This window comes from Pogoniulus pusillus, chromosome 1 (assembly GCF_015220805.1).
Source record: "Pogoniulus pusillus isolate bPogPus1 chromosome 1, bPogPus1.pri, whole genome shotgun sequence".
NCBI classification, from domain to species: Eukaryota; Metazoa; Chordata; class Aves; order Piciformes; family Lybiidae; genus Pogoniulus; species Pogoniulus pusillus.
The window spans coordinates 47314029-47339693 of NC_087264.1; the positions used below are offsets into that span (position 1 = coordinate 47314029).

Sequence of the window (25665 nt, forward strand, 5' to 3'; positions counted from 1 at the left end):
TGATCTTAAGCAACAGAATCAAAGGAGAGGGGAAAAAAAAGTAAACTCAAGTCAGACATACTGAGTCTCTATCACTGAACCTGTTCTGAAACACAGACCAGGTGATCTTGCAGTGCCCTTTCCAGCATTTCCATTTAGCATTTTGTATTAATTATAAGAGCTATACTTACAGCATGTGCTCCTTGTATTGTCCGTACAAGGTTGATTCCTTTCCACACATATATATCACCATTCAGCGCACCAGAGTATGTCACTTCATCCCTTGCACAGGCTAGGCACAATATAGTTTGGAGATCACCAGTCTTGCCAAAAACACCACGTTTTGGTGTTAGTGAATTGCCACACAAGCTCCAGAACTGCAAGATAAAGCAATTTAGAAAAACTGATATTTCACTAATATCCTATAATTTAATATTTACATCTGAAAAGGAAGCCACTTACCTCCAAAATACATCATCATTCATACCCTTTCCCCTGATTTAGTTCTCCAGATGGTTTACAACTTTTTATTTTATTAACCAATTCTACCTTTCCACAAAATCAGCACAGCAGCCTAGTTGGGAAGGAGTTTTAAGCTATCAGTATTAAATCAAACTGATTTTTTCTTCAAATTATAATTTGTGAGTCAGGTTTACTTCAGATATTTTAAAAAGTTGTAGGACTTCTACTTGGCCCATGCTGCATTTGTTCTTTATGCAACTTAAGGCATTTAAAGATGTAATCTAATAATGTAGTTCCTGATAAGGTTGACATTTCTGTGTTTGAAAGCAAATGATTTGATTATAAACTTACCACTTCTCACCAGAACCACTGATCATGCAAAGCAGTCATCTAAGGCAGGCAGGTAGAGAACTTTCTAACAACCCATTACCATGTGATTACAGCAATCACATAAGAATGAATTTTTTCCATCTTTCCTGATGACTTGTAAACTAAAGACATGCAAAGTCTCCTGTCACAGGGCAATACTTGCCACTAATTTCCGAGACCTCTGCAGCAAGTGCTGCTTGTCTGCAGCACTCCCTTCAAAACCTCCTATCCAAATACATAAACTGTAAAGTCAGCAGGCTGCTGCAGTAATCCAGCGCAAAATGTGAAAGAATGTACTCCATCACTGCTGACAGGTCACTCTTCTATTCCCTGAGCATATTTCCTGGACTCATATGTGTTTATGAAACTGGATTTCACAGGAAGTTTCTCTCTTAGGGGTAATCTACTCAAAACACTTAGCAGAGACTTGTCCCAGGATAGGGTGGATCCCTCCCCTGGGATTTACAGTATCATAGTATCACCAAGGTTGGAAGAGACCTCACAGATCATCAAGTCCAACCCTTTACCACAGAGCTCAAGGCTAGACCATGGCACCAAGTGCCATGTCCAGTCCTGCCTTGAACAGCTCCAGGGACGGCAACTCCACCACCTCCCTGGGCAGCCCATTCCAGTGTCCAATGACTCTCTCAGTGAAGAACTTTCTCCTCACCTCAAGCCTAAATTTCCCCTGGCGTAGCTTGAGGCTGTGTCCTCTTGTTCTGGTGCTGGCCACCTGAGAGAAGAGAGCAACCTCCTCCTGGCCACAACCTCCCCTCAGGTAGTTGTAGACAGCAAAAAGGTCACCCCTGAGCCTCCTCTTCTCGAGGCTAAAGAGGTGGATTGTGGCCATTTGAGCTCAAACGGCCACAAGACTTCAATTCATACAGGATAATGCAAGCAGTTACAATGCACAGATTTCTGTGTCAGTAATACTGTAATTAGGAAATAACCATATACTAATTGGACAAATCCTTGTATTTTAACTAGTATATCTTTAGCCAAAGTATGCACAGGTCATAGATTCCATAATCTATGTATGCCTGAGATGTAACTGCTACAATATGGAAGTAGGTAACATAATTAAAAAAGATAATTCCACAGTATCATTTCACTTGGAATTATCTACATAAGCATTATTACAATTCACATAAAATCAATGTGAGGAAAACATATAACAGTATTACAAACATGAAAGTAATTACTACCTGAAAGAGCAAGAAGAAAGGATTAAGAAAAACACACATCAACAAAATGCTCCTGCATGATCCAAATGCTTACAAATCTCTAGAATTCAGATTTTTAGTTCATCGTCTCTCAAAGCAAACATCAGTTATTTTTAAAGTGCTCTTGTTATTTTAAAAGGCTTTGTAGAGCCTTAAAATCTATTCACACAATTTTTTTGCTGATCTAAATAGCTACATTTTAACATCATAAGGCCACCTTAAATACACTAAATCATTACTGCCAAATATCAGATCCCTACTGGCACAACAGTCCTTTTAAATCTTGAGGTAGAAAATAAAGATCTTTATTAATCAAGCTTATGAAATTACATGCTAAGCACTATGCTAAATCAAAGATACTGTGTCCAGTTCTGGGCTACTCAATTCAAGAGAGATGTTGAAATACTTGAATGTGTCGAGAGAAGGGTGACAAAGCTGGTGAGGGGCCTGGAACACAAGCCCTGTAAGGAGAGGCTGAGAGAGCTGGGGTTGTTTAGCCTGGAGAAGAGAAGTCTCAGAGGTGACCTCATTGATGTCTACAACTACCTGAAGGGAGGTTGTAGCCAGGTGGGGTTGGTCTCCTCTCCCAGGCAATAAGCAACAGAACAAGGGGACACAGTCACAAGCTGTGCCAGAGGAGGTATAGTCTGGATGTTAGGAGGAAATTCTTCCCAGAGAGTGATTTGCATTGGAATGGGCTGCCCAGGGAGGTGGTGGAGCCGCAGTCCCTGGAGGTGTTCAAGAAAAGGCTGGATGAGGCAATTAGTATCATGACAGGTTGGACTGGATTATCTTGGAGGCCTCTTCCAACCTAGTTGATTCTATGATCTAGCTGACACTGAACATTTTTTCCAGTAAACCATTAGTACATATGAACCTAAAAGTTGACTATATAAAAATCAACACATTTTTCCCACCATCAGAACCTACGTGTAAGAGCAATACAGAACTTTCAAGCTGCCATCTACTGCTGTTACGTGGTAACACAGAAGTCAGTGCATAGGAGAAAGCAGTGACTAGGAAACATATCTGATGGCATTCAAGCACTCATAAACCTGATGACAGTTAAAGCTGGAAAAGATGCTGTTTCTGCACAGCAGTTGATACATGCACAAAGCAGTGTTTCAGAGTGCTTCTGCTCTGCTTGAAAAAAAAACATGAATTGTACAAATCATGAATCCTGTAACAGGTGAAGAGTGCTCAAAATGACAATGTTAGGAAGAGGAAAAATACTGAAAAATCAAGGATTTTGCTCTTTCCACTATGCCTCCATACTCTATTGAACTCTAAGTCATTTAACTTCTGCAGCATAACAGCAAACCTTAGATAACCTAAATTTTAGCTTATATTGCAATCATTTACATACACTGCTAATGATAACTATATTCCTTCTGTGGCTGCATAAACTCTTGAGCACAGATGGTTTGCTTTCCACTGTATATAATCTTGTAAATGTCTAGTGTGTCTAGTATAGCCAGGTGTGATCCATTGATTGCAGTTTCTAAGTACTATTATTCTTACAGAAGATGTTTCACATTATAATCACATATTTCTTTTAGATCCTATTTTTACATATTTTATAAACTACCACAGTTTAAATCTTCTAAGATTTAACATATATTTCATTACCTTGATGTGTTTTACACCACAGCTAACAAGCTTGTTTGGCTGGTACAAATCCCAAGAAATATCAAATATCTGCACAGAAAAGAATCGAGGATGTCAGTAGAGATGGCCTTTCTAGCATGGGATAGACAATAGAAGTAAAACTTGTAGCAAATTAACAGACAGTCAGAAATGCTTTAAATTAAACTACTGGAGTAACTTTTACCCTTTCATTCAATTTAGAAATTGTAATACATAAATACATAGCTCTTATTACTTATCTTCGGGTTTTTCTCCTACAGGAATTACAATACGCTACCAAACAACCTTAAGGTTCATTTACAGACTAGAAAAAATGAAATGATTATCTGCATTTTGATTTCCCATATGGGAATTAGGGTCTAGGAAGTGCATTAATTTTGTGCTTCCCCTACATGTTTACAGTTTCAAAAAAACATACACATTTATTAGTATGTCTAAAGTATATGCACATATCGAAACAGTCATTCAAGCTTCATGTAAATTCACTTTCTAATATGTGAAATGTTTTTTGTTATCTACTACACACAGACATGGTTCAATAAACTAAAATTACACTGATGCTCAAATATTCCAGTTATACTTACTCTGTCTGTATGACCAGGAGCCACAGATAACAATTTTCCTTTTCTCCAGTCCCATACACAAACTGTGTTTTTTGAATCCAAACCAACTGAGACCAAACGCTAAAAATGTCCAAATTAAACAAGAAGGAGGCATATTAATGAAAGCCTAAGTCGTAGTTTTTAATTATAACACATTCATAACATACTTGAGCTAGAAGCAATCGTTACATTTCAACAGAGAAGAGAACTAAAGATACGACATCTTATGTCAAAGCTTCCATAGATGCATCTCTTCGGTTACAAAACAGTGATCGTAAAGAACTAAGATCTTCTCAGATAACAACATATTTCTCATTTATAATGTTTAATATATATGACTGTATACAGCACATATGCTGAGCAACAGTCAGGAGACATCTGCAAAAAGGAGCAATCTCACCCAAGTTAATGAAACCACACATTTTACCTTTAATTACATATAACTTGCAGAATTTAAATATTTATTTTACAAGTTCAGGAGTGATGCAAAGAAAAAAACACTTTCAAGATTCTTGGAAAGAAACAAAATATTAAAAACAATTAAAAGCTTCAAGAGTCTTTTGCTTGATTCTTCAAAATTGTTGCTTTCTAAACCTTTTCTCAAACTAGAATCCAACACAACTCCAAGCACACTATTTCACCAAGCCTAAAATTCAAAAAGATTCTCTGTAAAACCAGAAAGGACAAAAATATTGCTCCAAGAAAATACAGCACGATAAGTTGGAGACCTTCCCATGCTTTGCAGCTCAACTTATCTTCAACTGTTAAGCATGTCTACACAGGGATTCACATAAAGAATAAATAATGTCTTCCCGAGGTAGCCAGAGCAGGTGGAGCTGGGGAGGAGTGTCTATATGGCACAGCCCAACATACTGTATAAAACCCAAGCAATTCATAAAACAAACTCAACTGACGCATGCAAAACACATGCCAGAGAAGGGGATATTGTCCAAAGACATTCAGAGTCCAAGAGAGTTAACACAATGACAAATTGTATTTCTGACAAATAAACAATTCCAGTGTTTGAAAAAAAAAAAAGTATTAATTACATACCTGGCCATCTAAATCAAAAGCCAAGCAAGCTATACCATGTGTGTGAACATCTTTCAGAACAGATACAGTTTGCACAGTGTATGAGTCCCACACGCAGATGTATGGTTCTTTTCCAACTTGACCTGTTGCCACCAATACACGTTCAGGGTGCAAAGCAAGGCTGCCAAAGAAAAAGATGCAAAATATTTTTACATTTGCCTAGTTGGTTGCATTACTATTTTTCATTTTAAAATTAAGTTACTCATTTTCCCATTGATAGTAGAGATTAATACCATTTTGTATCACACATCCCACAATAGCTGAAAAATTCCCTTTATACAGTGTATGCCACTCTCTTGAATTTGAAGCCTCTTCTCCAGTCAAACTAACTGCATTAATCTTCTGTTCCAAAATGCAGTTTACTAAATCATATCAGATTTTTCTGCACTAAAAAATACATTTTCCCTTTATTTTTTCATAACACTTGAAAACACAAAGTCTGCATAACAAAAGTTGGTGTTTTGCTACTTACACAACTATCATTGATGGCTATTTACACAGCCATCACCCATTTCCAGAAGTGCTTCATTCCACTATTTGATGCCCTTTTTATGAGAGGACTGAAGAGCCTTCTGAAGCTATCTCTCCACTGAGAGAAAGTTTAGACTAGATGTTATGATTAGACTTTAAATGACTAAACTGAAGATGAAGAATATCTTACATGTCTTAATTTTAATGCAGAAGAATTGAGAATAACTTCTCACTCTTCAAACATTGCAGAGAAGTTTCCTATAATTCATATTTCAAAGGCCACAAAGGATCACAACAATTGTTTTGTCCTATCTGTGACCAAGCTAGAAAGTATGCTAGATAATTTTTGGTTTGCAAGAAAGCTCCAAGGAAGGACATGAGATCTGAAGATTCACATTTCACAATACACAAACATCGGTGAGAATACCTTCTAATAGAAATCCAAACAAGCTAACCACTAATATTCTACACAAACATCAGCCCAAAATTATGTAAAAATATCACACTTTAGTCAGGAAAATAAAACTTCAAAAGTTGGCTATTTGGCTAAAAATATTTCCTCCTCTAATTAATCATAGAGTAATGATCTGGAGACAATGGTGGACAGAATCACTAACAACATATACTACACATATTTATCTTCCCAGCATTGCGTGAAAAGGAGGGAGATGGAACCCTGCAATGGTTAAATAACCATGCAGTTGAACACAGGTTTTGATAAAGGGTGGAGATGTACCTCAAAATATGTATAACATTTTCTATATACAAAAAGTGCAAGAGAAAATATGTTAGAAGTTGCTTACTATTTCAGTAAGTCATACTACATTACGTAAGACACTATTTTTTTTTCCTCTTCTACTTTGACACAGCATTTCAGTTGTTTGATATTGCTTCACAAATTCCACATGTACAAATGAGAGGAACATTTAATTTCAAAGTTTGCACAAAAGTAAAAAGCCTCTGGACCTCTCAAGTTCTCATCAGCATCAGGACCAAGCAATCAGCATTTCCCCATTTTGCTTCTCTTTAATTCCAGAGTTATTTCTCTGGTCTTTCCTTCTTTATTTGACAGAGAAACTTCATAATTAAAAAAAGATGAAGGAGCTGGCATTCAAAACCTGTCACATTTCACTTTAATTCTGCCATCTAATCTTGACCAACACCTGCACATCTCCCAGAGCACACACAGACAGATGGTATATGCATGGAGAAGAAGGAAAAGCATCTGGAGGGGGAGAAAATGCTGCATTTGAAATTATCTCATTTTTACAATGATATCACAGAGAGGGAGGGATAAGACCATATGGACAATGAAGTCAAGAAAGGAAGTGAAAAGAATATGCAAGAGGAAATAAAAAAGATAGGAGAATAATAGTTGGGTTTTTTTTAAACAGGACAGAATGAACCCAAAAGTTAAAAACAGTTGTCTTTCAACTTCTGACCTCTTCAGACCTGTACTTCGCTATGCTATTAGTGTACTGTGCAATTTCAGGCAAGTGAAAATGACCTCAACAACTGCAACTTTGAAAAATGCTCAGGTATCACCCTGGTCACACAAAAATGACAAAGCACCTCCACACCACACCTTACAAAATGCCTTCCAGCAACTGAGAATGAGGTTAGTATGTTTTTAAGCAAAGACCAGAGTGACAAATCCAACACACCAGGGATGGAAGGGACAATAGTAAAGGCACTACCAAGATACAGGAAAACATATCCCTAGCCTATGTGTTCCACCTAATTCCATTTAATGCATACTAAGTGAATACAGAGAATCTTTCCTCTCTTTCTAATGAATAACCTTATGAGGAGAGGCTGAGGGAGACGGGGTTGCTTAGCCTAGAGAAGAGGAGGCTCAGGGGTGACCTCATTGCTGTCTACAACTACCTGAAGGGACATTGTAGCCAGGTGGGGATGGCCTCTTCTGCCAGGCAACCAGCAATAAAACAAGGGGACACAGTCTCAAGTTGTGCCGGGGGAAGTACAGGCTGGATGTTAGGAGGAAGTTCTTCAAAGAGAGAGTGATTGGCATTGGAATGGGCTGCCCAGGGAGGTGGTGGAGGCACCGTCCCTGGAGGTCTTCAAGAAAAGCCTGGATGAGGCACTTAGTGCCATGGTCTAGCTGACTGGCTAGGGCTGGGTGCTAGGTTGGACTGGATGATCTTGGAGGTCTCTTCCAACCTAGTTGATTCTATGATTCCAAATGTCAAATAATAAGCAATAGCAGTATCACTGTATTGTTTCTACATCAAAATTTGGCTTAAGTATACTGAGCACAAATTCTGCCTTGATATGGGATAATGCAGTACGAACTAAAATCCAAAGCCTGTATTTTTATCACAGAAGACAACACTGTACAACTACCAACATCCTTCCCCATCACTTTAGTCTCTATAGTAAATTGCTAACAACTTGTCTAAACAATCATTGAAAGCAGAAGAAATTAAACATATGACAAATACTTTAAAACAAAATGCTTTTTAAAATAATGCCAGCACACAGTAATTTCAGGGAAATAACAGCAGATCTGCTGGCCATGGCTAAAAACTCTTCCCTCACCATTTCTTCCAGAGCAAACAGCGACTGATAGGTTAAAGTACTATTTAGAATCATTATGTGACAGGCTATCAGGACAGATGGAAAAGAAAGCACAGAAAGAGTCAAAGGACTGATATTTCTAATACCAACACCAAGGAAAGGAACTGCCACACTTATTTACATGATTTTCACATGAAACATGAATGACAACATGCTTTCCCTCAATACTCAAGTCTTGGGTATTATTACACCCAAGAGGCAGCACACGGAATTTCAGGTCTGAAAATTTGCTGATGAAAACTCAAAGATCAGACTCCAGTTTTATGCAATATGGAGACCCTTTTCAGTTCCTTCATTGGATTTACAGGCATAGCAATTAATAAAACAATACAGTATCTTGATTTAACCTCTAGAGCAAAAGCACTGATATAACTCACATATTCAAGATCTTTCATTCATCCAACAGTCCTGAGCAGTACCTTTTTCTCAGTGTAGAAAGAAAAGAAACAACAACACCAAAACCCACCAAAAAACACTAAAGTAGATACCCAGAAAAAATAACCATAAATGATTGCTCCACAGGGACTCCACTGACTCATAGCATGATGCAGTTAATAGGATCAAACACTGAGTGCAAGCTGTCTCTGGATAACCAGGGTAAGATGTCCAAGACACCTTGACAGAGGCATTAATAACATACAACTATAGGGATGCTATTTGAAGTAGTTGCTTACTATCCGTCCCATCACTCTCTGAGGACAGGCAGAAAAACATGAGTATGGCTCAGCTCTTAAGACAGCTTCCAAATCTGTTGGGGTGGGCTCTGCAGACTTCAGTACACTTGCCCTCTCACACAGATCTTCTGCCAGGAAGAAGGAGATTGTTTAGTAGAATGAGAAGCTCTGCACTCAGAAGGAGAGAACTTCTATTCCTTCTATGGTGCTGGTAATGAAAGCCAGAATGACCTGTCCAAGATCAAATGCCCATACAGCTAGACTGTAAACTTGTGCTTGATTTCCTTTAAGTTACCCTTTAAGGAAGACTAAATTGAAGAATGAAATACCACTGCTTGTTCAAAAGAGGAAACCAAAAAGTCCTAACAAGAGAAGTTTTCCAGGCCTTCTTGCTTGCCTCTGGCATTTTTGACCCAGGCTTTTCAAGAACAGATGTTAGATCTAATGCAGTCTGTCTGCAGAGACAGATAGGAAAGAAAATGTCCAAAAGGCAAATGTGACCATCAAACACTGAGAATTAGGCTAACTGCTACATAAAATTGATTTTGAAATTTGCTATAAAATTTGATACTTCTTGGAAGAGTTCAGAAGTAGAAAATAAAAAAAAAAAAAAAAAAAAATCTGCCTGTCACTGCTGCCACAAACCCAAATGGTTGGACCTGTGGAGAGAACTGAGATATACACTGTATGTCTGACTGACAGGTCTTTTCCCAGGTAGATGGTCAAAGCAGATTGAAATACAATATTACCAGTGTTACAATTTGAACAGTATACTGCAAAGGATATGCTTCTTAATTTACTACATTGAAGCTCCTCTTTTATATGTCATACAGAAAAGGTTCATTCTCCCTTTTAGGGCAGCATGTAAGCATTTTCACTAGATCCACACACTGTACAATACCTACGTTAATGATATTAAACATTAATGGCAGCTTTTGGCAAAAAAAGGATTAAAAGTGTCCATACCATGTCTGCTTGGAATGAGACCAGAGACATGGACAAGACCTTCCAACCTGTGTGAGGTTTGTAGTGGCAGGGGTACTTGAAGGAGAACAGCCTATAAGATACTACTTTGTCATACAAGAAATTCTGATTTTTTTTTTGACATCTTTACATAGCATTGATTAATACAGACAAGATGCATACAAGGATACAGTATTAAAGATGATGTTTCCTTAGCAACAATATTGGATGAAAATCCAAGAATATATTCATGTGACTACGCCTGAGCTTCATAAATCTAGGGCACCAGTAAAAATGCACAAAAGAATACTGCAGTAAAATAACAGCATTTCAGACATCTATTAACTAAGAGTTAATCTCAAGTGTGAATTTGTTTCAGCAAGTAAATACATGAAAATATTTATATTGTATGTTTACATACATTTTACATATAGTTGTAAGTATTCTATTATTTGTCGACACATATCCATATCCACAGGAGAAACTAAAAAACGTTTCTTGCATACTACTAAAGTGTTAAAAGCAGAAAGAGCTGTAATCAGCAAATATATCTCAACAAAGTTTAACTAGATCAAGTCAGAACACACTTATTTCCCATAGACAAAACAAAGCAGTAGTCATCATAAAGCACCACTGCTGGGTCCTCCATATAGTTATTGTCATAGCACCAGTAATGCCAAATATATCTTTCTGAAGATTCTTAAACTGTAAGAGCATCCAATTTCAAAGTAAGAGAGGCTGAACTGGAGATAGGGAGGGTGGACTAAAACTGCATGCTGTTTATTCCCAGCTGCAGTTTATCTCATTACCGTTCCATATTCTCCCATATCAGATTGAATAAGAAATGTTTATAAGCAACCTCGAGAACCCAAACAATTGCCTTGAGCTCCTATTGGTTCCAAAATTCAGCAGAAAGGGTGGGGTGGGGAGATAATTAAAAATGAAAGACCAGATGAACGTCAAAGAGAAGAAAACAGAGAATGAGTACAGTAACAATGATGCATAGTCATATCCTCCACTGATGAGGAAGGGATCAGCTTAAGCTTCCTAGTAAAAGGGTTACCATCTCTAGAAAACAGATTAAAAACAAATATATTCCCTTTCTCTTCAAACATGAATGGTTTTGCCAGTGCCAATAGGAGAACTCTTGTTTTGTGAGTGATGGCTTTTTTCCAAATTCTACATGATCCTGACACTTTCATCACCAGGTTTTGAGTATCCAAGGGATATTTCTTTTCTAACACACCCCTTGAAACAGAAAGCAGCAGAACTACTTGCATTGTTCTAGCCAAAAATCTCATCTCACAGAGAAGTCAGAAATATCATATACTCCAAAATTATTTGGAGATAAATTTGCTAAAACAATATTCTACTATTTTTTACTAGCTATTCATATAAAAGAAGCATTTCTGATTATAATAACTGATGGTACAATAACATGACATACTAAAGCCTGAAGGTAAACCAGGAATGGAATTCCACATGCTGAAACATTCAACTTCCTCCTTTTCTCATGAGAAAATGCAAGAACTTAAAATCCATTCTTTAAGCCTGAATTATGTCAAACACAACCTCCCCAGTACCAGCAACATAAAATCAAAAGAGGAAAAAACAGTGGGGGAAAAATATTATACAAGAGCAAGATCTGCAGAAAGAAGTACAGGAGTCAACCAACAACTTCAGAGGGAGACAGTTTAGCTATTCGGCTCTCTTGCATCACTACATTTGATGACCCAAAAGAGATCACTTAAATCAGAAGCACTAAGAAATGACTGAGTTAGGATTTGCCAGTTAAAAAGTTAGAAAGCAGTTCTTGATGCCTGAGTGCAAGCAGTGAAAAAGTATACACACCTACAAAATTATCACAGATTAAAAACCTGAGGCAGCTAAAATCAAAGTGGAACTGCCCATACTCCGTTTTAACCAGTTTACAAGCTAAGAAACTATTTCATTAACTTCATTAAGTATTATTGTGCTGTAATCACTTAATTATGTGGACATTGAGACAAGTATGGCTATAAAATCAGAAGACATTTAATTTTGAATGTTTGCAATAAAATACAGGCTACAAAGGGAAAGTGAATGACAAAAATTCTTATCACAATTATCTAATTTTCCAGTGTATGAAAACTCCTTGCACTCCTTGAATTAGAAGTATACCAAAACCATTATTTAAGGCCAAAGAAGCATTTGCTCCAAATCTTTTGACCAGGAACATTTCTAAAAGTCTTTCCCAAGGAAAATAAACTATTTTGGATGTTTCTGAACTCACAAGTTAACTAAATAATCTTGCTTGAAATACAAAACTTTCTGGTTTCTAAATCTTTCACCATCCTGGTAACACCATTACTGTTTGCTGTTTTCTTTACAAGAGATTCACAACAGTTTTTAACTACTAATCTTTGTTCTATTAATTTTGAAATTTATACCAGAGCTTCTATATTTAATATTGCATAAACAATGACAGATTGTACAAATTCCTTTCATATTTCTGAAGAAGTATATCAAACAAATTCAGTCTTCTCATCTATGATGGTGTAGTTCAGGATATTGAGTAGTAGGAACAGAATATTTAGTAAGATCACAACTCTGGATTTCAGCAAGGCCAACTTTGGCCTCCTCAAGCAATTACTAGGGGAAATAGCATGGGACAGAGTACTACAAGACAAAGTGGCCCATGATAGTTGGTTAATATTCAAGAAATACTTCTTCCAAGTTTAGAATCAGAGTATTCCAGTGAGTGGGAAATCAAAGGGAGTCAAGAGACCTGCATGGTTAAGTAGGGAGCTGCTGAACAAAATCAAATGGAAGAAGTCCACAGCTTGTGGAAGGAGGGACTAGCCACCTGGAAGGAGTATAAGACAGTTGCCAGAGGATGTAGGGAGGCTACTAGGAAGGCTTAGGCCTCCTTGGAGTTCAATCTTGCAAGGCAGGCCAAAGACAACAGAAAGGGCTTCTTCAAATATGTTGCAAGCAGAACCAACACTAGAGGCAATATAGGCCCACTGCTCGAACTGGCTGCCCAGGGAGACTATGGAGTCTCCCTCTCTGGAAATATTCAAGAATTGTCTGGATGCATTCCAGTGTGATCTGCTCTAGGTGATCCTGCTCCAGCACGGGGGCTGGACCAGATGATCTTTTGAGGTCCCTTCCAGCCGCTGACATTCTATGATTTATGGAACGTATTATGAAAAACTATCTGAATATGTGAGAAGTTATCATCTGAATATTCAAGAGCAGAGTCACAGAATAATTGGTGACAACTTTTGAAAGGCTTTTCTTTTGTACAAAAAGGTCGCCTTGATAAAATTAGCAGTTGGTTTAAAATAAGGAATGATGGGAAGGAGGCAGTAGCAAAGCTGTGAGTAAAATAAGGCAAGAGAATCACAACATTCTGTGCTTCAATGAACTGGATGTCATTACCAATCAAAGAAGGTGCAGGGCAGAGGAAAGCACTAAGATAATCTTCAACTTGCCAAGCCTGGACACTACAAATACACTAGATTTCTTCTTCAGTACACCAGGCCTACAGGTGTTCTCCAGGTATCAGCTGTGTTTTCTGACAGAAAAGGAAAGCCAAATACATCCAAAACACTTACATCAAGTTTACTATCCCAGCATCTAGCTTCATTCCCAGAAAGGCAAAATGAGCCAGGATACCACTTGAAGTTGGGACAACATCTAAACATTGCTTACAAAAACATAATTAATGTTTAGAAAAACTACAAAAAATGTGTCAGAGGCCACAGAACAGCATAATGTGCACAAACATATGCTGTAACTGGCAAAAGATAAAATGATCATTACTTACAAATTCATTTATTACTGTGTAATGTTCCACAGGCTATCCACTTTTATGGTATTCATTTCTATGATGGAAGAAACAGCAATCCATAAAGAAATAAGTAAAGGAACCTGTAACTAAGAGTGTAAATATCATCTGAAGTGCAACTTCCATTTAAAAAAATCCAAATCAAACATTTACCAGTACTTCAAATTTCCCTGTTATTTCCCTAAGCTATCTGGAAGACTACTTTAGCTTAAAATGTCACACAATGACAACTACTGCAGGATGCCTTGTCTTGATCTAAGGTAAAGTATCATTCACCTTGCTTGCTCTTGTAGAGGCATTATAAGCAGGGAACAAGGATTAACACAGTTCTAAAAATCAGGAGAAGGTTTGTACAGTTGTCAGCTAACCAAAACATAGGATTAAACAACTCATTCTGAGTGCATGCTGTCTTCATAAAATGGAGACAACTCACCACCACTCAGCTCAAATGACTAAAATGCATAAATGTTTTTAAGTTACCTCTATCTTTATGTATGTTTCGGCTTTTTCACCCCAACTGTATGTATGTATGAAGTTTGCATGCACCTATATTACAGCCTGATATATTCAGGAGCTGTATTATTAAATTACCCTATAATTCAGACAATTCAGTACAGTGACTTTTTTTTTAACATTACATCCAACTAGATTCAGCCACAAGAAAAGTACCACAAAGATGTAAAGCAGTAGAAGTTTTCCTTCTAATGTTTTAGAACCTTGTTATAAACCCATGTCATAACTACAAATTCCACTCTCCAATTCTTGTAAAGAAAAAAAAAAACACAATACATAAGTAAGAGTGAGAAGTTTGAGTTGGAGGTGAGAACAATGACTTACTGTAACTACGCCAGCAGCTTACAAACATGATTTTCAACTTGGACACTTCAATATTATGCCGAGTGCTTTGCCTCAAGTTCAGTTGAGTTCTTCAACTGAACCAAGCATTTTATATATATACAATTTATGTCAAATACCTAATCAATATACCTCATATGAAGCTGAAGTTTAAAAAGTAACACAGCCTATTCTCAAAACAACATAAAAGGCATGTCATCTGTCATAGATCCTGCTAAACCATAAGCAGGATCTGTACCTATAAAACTGACCACTCCATTCAAAAATGACATTCCCTCCAAGGTTATGGCACTAACTCTTTGGACAGATATCTCTTGACTCTTGAATTCAAACCCTTGAGAAATATTCACTCCATCACAGCAATCCTTGTGAAAAGGAATGTTCAGATATGAACAATCTACTAGGCATCCTTCTGTGCTGCCACAAATCCTACCCACTACCCACTGATTAGGCACAGGTTGTTGTAAAAGGATGTGTAAGTGAGGATTTTCTGGAGACAGGGTCCTGCTTCTGACACTGGATGTGCATCCCAGAAGCTTGTTAGGTGAATCAACTTCGAAGAAATCTCTTAGAACTAACTTAAAGTATATGTTTAAGATTCTTTTATTTCTACATACCTATTGGTTTGGATGGTCTAAAGTAAACAAATTCCTATGAACAAACTGGATTTTTTTCTGAAGGAAAAGAAGCATTTCAATTCATGGCTCCAGAGGAGTTATTACTGAATCCAATATTTGTCAGCATAGGAACACCATTCTGATGCAGAACAATGCTAATCCACAGACAAACAACACCAAGGTGCCTCCAAAAAAGTGAGCTCCCAAATAGACTTGTCAATGTTGACCCCATGAATATTTAAGTAATAAGAAGCTGGACATCACTGTTATGATGGGAGTTAAAGTAAGGGAATTCATACTACACCAGACAGCATTCATCTCAGCATTTTGGTGTGCAGAAAATCCTGATTAAATGTATCTGGAAGAGAACATGAAATAGCATCTAGGTTAAATATTCCACTCAATTAATAAGATGGCATGAGAAACTTTCACATTCTGCCACATAAGTTCAAGGAATACAACTTCATTTTTCTTTTCAAGTGCTCAGTAACTTTGTTTACCATGTGAAAGTACCAAAACTGATTATTCCCAGGCAAATAAATACACTGTGAACAAATCAATTTCCTTGATAATACTGTGACAGCATTACAATTCTAAGCATATCTTAAGAAATCTAAGGGTTGTTTTCCCTATCAGTCCAGATTAGCCACATTTGCCACTTCTACAAGTAATAAATTACTTTTCTTTTGAAGTTCTTGATGCTAGACCAAAGTGTTGCCCTAAATCAAAAACATAACTCTGTAAGGTATATAATATTTCGAAAAAAAATAGATAAACTACATTTTGAAGTAATAAAAACACCCTGAAGATATTATAAAATGTAGAAAACTCAGTTCTCCAAATTCCTAAAGCTTTATGTCATAAGCTTAAACTTCAACACTCAAAAATTGTAGATGACATACAATTAGAAGTAACTTTTTCACATTTTTGCTTTTTGAGGAAAGTTTTAGAACAATTTCAGGTTTTCTTTTAAGCAATGCATGCTTTGAAAAAAAAACCTACAATACTTGTGTTATTGCAGTAAAATTATCAAACATTATTAAGCCCTGGATTATATTTCTTGCTCTTCTCTGACATTGCCCTAGAGTCTCACCTTGTTGCATTAGTTCTTAGAAAAAGAGCCAACTATCAAATCAAGAAAAGCATTTTATACAGCACCAAGATGTTTTCTCATTTAAGTATTGGCGTGATCCAAACGTGCCTCTTGAGTGCTTACAGAATCAGATCACAAGGCGATGTGACTGCTGGCTATGTAAAGAATACTGTATGAAGGCAATCTTGTAAGCCTGTAGCTCCTTGCTGTGTCAATCTACTTTAATCAACTTCTAGTATGCTTTAGATGTTCAGTTCCGGTTGGTTATTTTTGGTATTTCTACTCACATGGTTTTAATTAGGAAAAATGAAGTTTTCAATGGTATGCAAGCATATTAAACAACAGGGACACTCTAGTCCCATTACAAAACTGAATCCAGGACACATTTTATTCTGTGTTACTAAATCTCTCTCTGATCTGTTTAAGGTATGAACACAAATCTCTCCAGATTTCCACACATTTGACAAATAGAGATCACTTAACATGAAGAGCTGGACAGAGCTTAACTGGGACTTTGTCCTTGTGAACCATGGCATAAATGAAGCAGTCAACAGAATAATTCTCGCATTTCTTGTCCTAGCAATTACTTCTTCTCTAAGAAATGCCATTTTGGCTGATAGTGAAAAGATACTTGCACTTAAGGCTCATAAGAGGACTCATTAGTTTAATTACAACATGACTTAATGAGACCTAAATTATGAGTTCTTTAGTGAAGGGAAATAAACTGATTATGCCCTTAAAGATCATCCGGAGATAACTGAGAGTAGATGGATTTATCATTACTATAAACAAAACAAACATGACACCACCTAAGTCTAAGAATAAGCTAAAGAGAAGACCTCGTTTTTAAGTTGCTTATCTCAATTTTCAGGGGAAAACCACAATCAGTCCCTCAAAACACTGTATCCAGAACAGGAAAATGCCTTATCCACAAAAATTAATTCATTAAGTTAATGTACTTCTACTCAAATGAGTTGAGTTGCTGTAATATAGCTCTTAGAATGGTACCTATTACACAAGTTCAGCATTACATTGCTCTCATTCTTTGAAGCACAATGTAGTACTCCTGTCAAAGGTGTACAGAGAACAAACCCCAGTTGTCACATCTGAACAGGAATGCACCCGCAAATACTCCAAAGTCTGCTGCTGTATGACTATTAAAGCTGCTAGGTTTCAGAGAAAACATTACACTACACATAAAAAAACAAACCACAATCTATTCTCAGTGTCTCATTTTCCTCCAGGCAAAATAATTTCAAAAATAGTTTCTTCAGACTTACATGAAATCATTTTTAATTTGCATGTGTGAAGAAGATAAAAAATGGATGTTTGTAATCAAAATCCTGAAGCTCCAGAACTGAACTTCCAATTATGAAAGCACCACTGTTCAGACTGAGGTCTAATTTTGATTTTTGGTTAGAAAGTTACCTGATGTGTCACTGGACATCCCAGCTCCATCTTCTTCATGCTTTCTTTTCAGGGATACATTATATACATTGACACAATCCCTTTTGAGTCTCCTCTATTCTAGGATAAACGGCTCTAAGTTTCTTAGCTGTTCCTCAGGAGAGATGGCCTGTTCCTTCATCCTCTTCCTGGCCCATCACTGGACTCTCTCTAGCAGCACCGTATCACTCTTGTCCTGGGAAGCCCAGAACTGGATAGAGTACTCAAGGTGTGGCCTCACCAGCACTGAGTAGATGGGAAAGGATTCCTAGAAAATACTTTCTTTGGGACTTAAGAACAAAGACCAGTTTCCCAGGACTATCGTCAATACTCCATAATGTATGGCCTTCGTAGGTTTCCTAAGTATTATACAGGCAACATTTTGAGGTGTTTCCACTTATGACATGTTTCACACTTCAAGATTCTACTTATGATTTCCTCTGGTAAAGTTATTAGGTAATTCAAGGGACAACGACTGTCTTTATTCAAAATCTATGATTGTTGAAATAATTTGGGAGCTTATATTTGTGGAAATAAACAAACAATACAAGAATTCTCTTCTAGAAAGAAAGATCTGGAATGCATAAAATTCAAGGGCATGCAAAGAATTCCTCACCAGAACATCCTGGAGATTCTTTTTACTTCTAATTACTAATTCAAGAGATGGAAAATTATGCACATGTAATGGATAATTAAGACATTTTTCCTCATGTGGTAACTGTAATATTAATTTGGTTACATTCCCTGGAATTCAAAATACAGAACTAATCATGAAATTCCTGGAGAAAATTCTCCGATCTGCTGACAAACCAAAGGACAGAACTCTATCTGATAAAATTTTGTAGCTATACATAATATCTATTGTTTAACATTTATGCTTGACTGTCATCATGAATTAGGCCACAGAAATACACCACTTATGCCAGACAGAAGCAAGACAATAAACCTGGCAGCAGGCATCTTAACCTTCAGTTTCTGATCTGTTGAGGTTTTTGAGAACTAGGATGGATCTTAGGGTGTTAGAGCACTGGAGGAATAGAAAAGATGGAAATAACATAGCTTCCCTCTACATTGTTGTGAAACCTTTTCTTTTTCAGAGGAAACATATTCTCCTCTTTCATTAGGTTTACATTCCATGAACCTAAGGAAAAGGGGGCACAAAGAGACGCAGAATGATACAATGAGGCAGAAATACACAGCCAGTTTACAAAGAAAGTCCAACAGCAGGTCACCAGAAGTCATAACACCGCATAGTTAACAAAAGAGAGGATGAGGAAAAGACGAGTTGTCATTCAAAACTAGGATTTTGACTAATCACTGCACTGCTAGAATTTCTGTTTGCAAACCATAGCTAACAGACACACAGAGGAAGCCCAGACCTGCCTCCTGGAAAACATTACCTAGTACCAGTCTTGGAAAGCAATTGATAAGAGTCCAACAGTGTCTTAGATGCTGAGTTAGATACATGATGAGGGTGCATAAACAGGCAGAAAAAAATCTTCAGAGTCAGTGGACAGCACTAACACCAGGGAGCAGATGTGGTTTTAGTGCTTCAGACATGATTTTAGAGCCTCAGAAATGTTGACACTAGAAATAAATGTTTTATTTCACCCTGAAATAAAGGAGCAAGATCACAGAATTTCAGGCAGGACAATCTCGATAGATTGAGTCACATTCTAAAATACAGAAAGATGACAGTCTCGAAGTGTCCCAAAAGATCACAGATTATAGAGTGACCAGAGCTTTGGTTGCTTCTTTTTGTTCCTTGTGAAAAAAAAGTCCAAGGTGATTCCTACTGAATTTGGAGGAACAAATAAGAAAAACTGACTTAACAAAAGCTGTGGTTTAGACAAGTAAACTATTTTGCTGAAAACAGCCAAATCTTATCTCTTTCAGAATACAGAGAAATGCTTTGTCATTCTTTCTACCTGTCTCACATACACCTCTACTTTTTGTAAGCAAGTTATGTACCTCTCTACAATCTTGGATACAGAGGGGGAGGAAAGGGGAAAGAACCAGGTGTTTTTAACCAAACTGAGTAATTTTCTTCTTCTGTGTCTTTGTAGCAGGGGATCTGTTAGTTTCTGTATTAAAAGTCTTAATAGTAAGAATTTTAATGCTTTTTGGAAACTATTTAAGTTACATCTCCCCTAAAACCAGAACTATGCATGAGCCTTAGGGTAAATAAAGCATAATTTCTTTCCCCTAACTTAGACCAAGTTAAGGAAAAATACTAAAATTTTTGACAAATTAACTTACTAGACACAGCCTGTTTTCCCTACAGTAAAGCTAAACATGGTATTATCAGCAGAAATTCACATGTGCTTTTGAGCACAAGATGTGCCAGCCACTACCTTTAGCAACAAAACCTAAATGTATTACAGTCATCTTACTCAAGCAGTCACAGTTTACTGAAGACACTGTTGTAGGAAGTATACTCAACAGGGCTATTATTCTCCAGCTAATTCACATGACAGGTATTTTAAAAGCAGGAGAGCAATAACAACTCTTCTGAATTTGTCTCCCTTTGACAGAGAAACGTAGTTGTTCTTTCTCTGACCTGCATGGTTGTGTAGCAGCTTTGTACTAGCATAAAGATAATGGTGCACAAGGATAGACTTGTGAATGAGTGCTACAGCTGAGCCGAAGAACAGATGCCACGGAACGTAAAATGTGTATTTTTGCCAAGTCTACTAAAGAACTCAAAAAGAAGAACTGGGCTTGCTGTTGTTTTTCAATAGCATCACCAATGCCAAGCGAAAAGTGAAGTTTACACATACACACACAAAAAAAAGACACAGGGCTAACATTAAAAGGAACAACTACTCTAAAAGTGTCTTTGGTGCATGTCAGCATAGAAAATAGTCCTGGTAACACCAAACACTTTTGCCAGCAGATATTTCAAAAGGTTGATGAATTCAGGCTTTCAAATTTTCCCACCTTCCATAAGATACAGTACATAAAGATGCTTTAACAAGTCCAGACAAATAAGACTCAACATGAGCATCTGTTTCCAGTATGGTAAAATAATACTCTGAGGGGGCATCCTCTGAATCTTTATACAGATCAGGATTAACTAGGATCCCCCTAAGGTCTCTCAGAGGACAGCCTATATTAAATAACCCATGCCCTATAAACCACTAAAATTATGAAGAGAGAACAGAGAAAACACATAATCTGAACATGCTAAGACATTGTTTCCTTCTCTACCATAAAGCAAACCAATCTACACTTCACAAGCTAGTCAGATGATTTATGAAATCCTACAGAACAGATGTTTAAATAAGTAACTTTGTAGGAATAACACCCATTTTGAATGAACCATGAGAATCTTCTACATGCAGCCTAGGCTGGACAGGGGATCTTAACTTCTGCAAGAACAGCAGATGTCCAAGTTATGCTGCTGGCATAACCAAAGCAAGTCACTTCAGTTTTCAGATACAAAAATTTCCTCCCTCTTTACTCCTAAAAACACAAGGAAATCAGCACTCCCCAAAAAATGCCGATTTTCAAAGCACTTCTGCATCCAAGTGACATGTTCCACAAGTGTCCACACACACATGGGACCACAACAATAAAAATGTAGATGCTTAAGAAATGGAAGATAAACAAGATGGAAAAGATGATATCCTCTATCCTTCAGGCCACTGGGTCGATTTCTGGGTGGATGTTCTCAGAAAAGATAAAAAAATCCAAAAGATGAAAACTAAAAGCTTATCAGAAAGCAAGAGAAGTCTTTTTAGAGACAAACTGAAGATACAAGAATTAGACTGTTCAATTCAAAACTCAGACTAATAAAAAAGGGCCTATGTGATCTTAACTATCCCCTTGTCTATTCCAAAAGAGCAATCAATGGAAATGAAGGCCAAAACACTGAGAAAAAGTTTTTTATATTTTTAGTACACAGTTAACCAGGGCTTGGGGGTGGAGAGCATGTAGCCATTAATTAAAATTGAGATTAGACATTTTTATTATAAATAAATTATGCTAAAATATCATATAAAGAAAAATCTTACAATAGGTTTTGTATATCTATGTTTAATTAAAGGAGCTAAAACATCACAGCAAAAGCCATACTAATTGTTAGTGGTGGAAAACAGTTTTCCAAACGAAAATATCATCTATCTGTTCACTAATTTTCTTTTCAGTATTAAAGAATCATGAGGACAGGGATCTGCTGGAGATAGTCCACAGAGAGCTACAAGAATGATTGCAGGATTTGAAGTCATCTTTCCTATGAAGGAAGACTGAGAGAACTGGGGCTGGTTAGTCTTGAGAAGGCTGAGAGGAGATCTTATCAATGTTTATAAATAACTGAGGGGTAAGAGTCAAGATGAAGGTGCCAGTCACTTTTCAGCGGTGCCCAGTGACAGGACAAGGAACAATCGGTCCAAGCAAGAACATAGGAGGTTCCACCTCTACACAAGGAGAGATTTCTTTACAGTGAGGGTGACAGAGCACTGGAACAGGCTGCCCAGAGAGGTTGTGGAGTGTTCTTTCCTGGACACTTTCAAAACCCACCAGTATGCATTCCTGTGCAACCTTCTATAGGTGATCCTGTTTTGGTAGGGTGATTGGACTCAATCTCTGGAGGTCCCTTCCAACCTTGAACATACTGTGATTCTGTGAACTGATCCATGACTTAAGAATTGCAATTCCTCTCTTTCTGACTGATGCTTAAAATAGAATCTCATCCAAAGTATGATAATGATACAAAAGTTTTTATGATGAAGAGTAATAATAATATCGCCATGTAACATTCAACATATTCTACTTAGTCTTTGTAGCTATGGAGCTGTGCTCATGGAAGCTTGATTCTTTAAATATATCAGATTTTCAAACACCAGATCTGCTGTCACAAGTAAGATCCCATACTAGTAAAAATATGCACCCATTGCTTTCACAAAAACATCACAAATGACTCAGCATTTGGACAGTACTTGCTGAGCCTATTAAAACACAAATATTGGGAGGTTTGCAACACAACAGTTAAGTTTGTTATCTTCAGATTCTGTATTACATAATTCTGGGTTTGCTCTCTTTCTTGTATTTTAAAAATTCAATTTTTTGCTACTTAACCTTCCTACTACGACTGCTTTAAATATTGAGAACCAATATGTCTAGGTACCCAAGTTTAATCAGAAAAAGTACAGCATGACAACAGTTAAATGGTACCACACTGCTTTCAGAAAAAGCAGCAAGTGAAACACTGATCACTAATCTTATTATTAGAAATAGCCATCCTGGTTTTAAATGGAGCATTCTTCTATAAGCATACTAATATTTTTCTGATAGCTTTTACATTTAAGAAGCATGCAAAATTCTAACTACATAGAATTGTAATGCTTTAACATACTTTGAATTATTCTCTCAACACAGTGCAACTCAAAGCAGGAGAATCTCTAGTACACCAGGATAAAGTACCATGCAAAAAAAAGTACATACCTATACAAATCGGATCAAGTCATATTCTTTCTCTCTGGTCTACTGTCTTTTGACAGATTTTTTTTTCATTTTAATATATTCTGAATAATGAGTTCTGTGACATTTTGGGCATATGTCACACAATGTTTTGGCCACGTTGTACCAAAACTGATAGACAGTGAGCAAAATAATGCCACCACAGGAAAACACAAACAACTTCCCCAGTTGTATCTCCAAATATGCAATTCTTACAGTATAGCCCTACTATATAAGTCATACTGAAACAATGTCATTTAGAAGCACTCATGAATACATGGTATTAAGCATGTAAAATTCACTATGCCAACCTTGGACAATCAGATCTGAGCAAGTAATAAGCCAACATTTGGAAGGACCATGGGAAGTTGCAGATCTGGACTTTCTGCAAGACCTAAGGACACAGACTGATAGCTGTCCTGAAGAAACACCTCCCTGGATTACAAGGAGAATGTTGAAGCATTAAACAACGTGAATAACAGTGGTCCAAACTTTTGATTCAACATCTATAGCACAACAGTCTATAATGGTACATTATCTGCCTATTCTTTCCTTCACATTTTTAGCACCAAGAGATATACTACAGACATGACATCCTAAGGGACATTAACAGTCATATTTCAAATTTCATTGGTATTTAAATTTCTTCCAAAAAAAAAGATTGCTTAAGAAAAAAAAGTGGCCATTATAACCAAGTTTTTCAGTGTGTCTAAAAGCCTAAACGAAAGGCATCACACCTGTTCTGCTCTCCAAAGGCAATACTTGTTACTTGTGAGAGTAACACATACAGAAGGCATGCCTTGGAGCACTAAGCATAATAAAAAACAAATTCTGTGCTGCACATTACCTACAGAATTGTCTCCTACTAGCTCTTGACCCAACAGGAAGAGCAAAGGAAATCAGATTTTAAAATTCATCCGCAATGACACCTACTGGAAAGGAAAGGATTGATGACTCAGACACACATCTGCCCTTCACACTCCTCAAATTCTCTCTGATACCACGCCACTAGGCTTATAAAAGCATCCTTGGAGCAAAGAATATTAAGAAGTAACACCAGCACACATCTTCTGCAACATCGGTTTGTAACTATTTTTTCATGAACTTCAGTATCTTAAAACTCACTGCCGGCTTAACTACTGAGCTACAGGAGAAGTCTCAATTTTGCAAGACAGGCTGGTCTTTACGCTAAAAGTTGCCTGAGTTACAGGCAGGCCAATAATTACCCATGTAATCGTCGCCTTTTAAATGTGAGCTAAAGGTCTACCTGCCGCAGATTAACCTCCTCCGCAGCCCAAGTACTTCAGGGCACACAAGATTACTTCTCCTCCCGCCAGCCCTTTGACATTCAGGGGTGACCGAGGTCCAAGTAGAGACCCTCAGGCTGCAGGGTAGGGCAGAGCATCCGGGCTCACTATAGCCACCTGTGCAAGTTTCGGCACCGCTCACGGTGGCCGGGGGGACAAGCTGTGGCCCGTTAAACACGACAGCCGAAAGCCGTTTCCAGCCTGATTCTACCCATGGCAAAGCCCCGGCGGCGACGCAGAGCCGGTGAGAATGCGCTGACTGCCCTTGATGTACCTCGATTCGCGCCACGGATCCCCACAGTGCTAACTGGACGCGGGAGCTGGATTGCCGGCACAGCCCGGGACGGCACCAGGGGCAAGAGCCGGCGGTGGCGGAGGAAGCAATGGTACTCGCGCATCGCCCCGGAGGGACAGGGAGGATCGGGCCGGGGTTGGGCCGAGACGCGGGGCCAGGGCTCACAGATGCGGCCCGGGCCCGCTGCGGGATGCAGTCCAAGTGCCCGCGGCTTTGGTGGTACCTGATGATGTCGTCCTGGTGCCCAAGGTAGAATTTCTGCCGGTGCTCACGAGGGCTGTAGACAACGCCGACCCCCGCCACAAAGTAGACGATCTCTTTGGCCGCCGTGTAGTAGAGGTTGTTGCGGCACTGGTGACCCCGGTAACCGTAGACCCACTCTAGCCGCAGGTGGCAGCTCGGCGCGCTTCGGTCAGCCATATCCCTTCGCCCCCGCCAGGTGGGTACGGCTCTCTCCCGCCAGAGACCCCGCGGGAATGGGGCGACAGGTCGGCCGCCCCCTCCGCTCGGCTGGGTGTCCGCCGCGCTAATCCCTGCCCGCCGACATGAATGCCCGCCGCCGCCGCGCGTCCGCCGCCGCCGCCTCACAGAGGGCGCCGCCGACCATGCCCGCCCCGCCGCCTCGCGCCGCCAGACATGGCTGCACTGAGACACCACCCGGGACGCGGAGCGAGAGCGCT

At 38.3% G+C, this 25665-nt stretch overlaps 1 protein-coding gene across 7 annotated transcripts in view; it reads right to left on the reverse strand.

Annotated features, from left to right (window-relative positions):
• Positions 1-25665, reverse strand: part of EML5 (EMAP like 5) — a 107440-nt gene extending 81775 nt beyond the window's left edge. For all 7 annotated transcript variants that reach the window (XM_064151340.1, XM_064151335.1, XM_064151393.1 and 4 more), the window contains exons 1-5: positions 25209-25665; positions 5336-5495; positions 4265-4363; positions 3663-3731; positions 171-356 (exon numbers count right to left, since the gene is read on the reverse strand). In XM_064151340.1, the coding sequence (XP_064007410.1) occupies positions 171-356; positions 3663-3731; positions 4265-4363; positions 5336-5495; positions 25209-25405 (711 nt within the window). In that variant the 5' untranslated portion in view covers positions 25406-25665. The remainder of the gene's footprint in view (positions 1-170; positions 357-3662; positions 3732-4264; positions 4364-5335; positions 5496-25208) is intronic.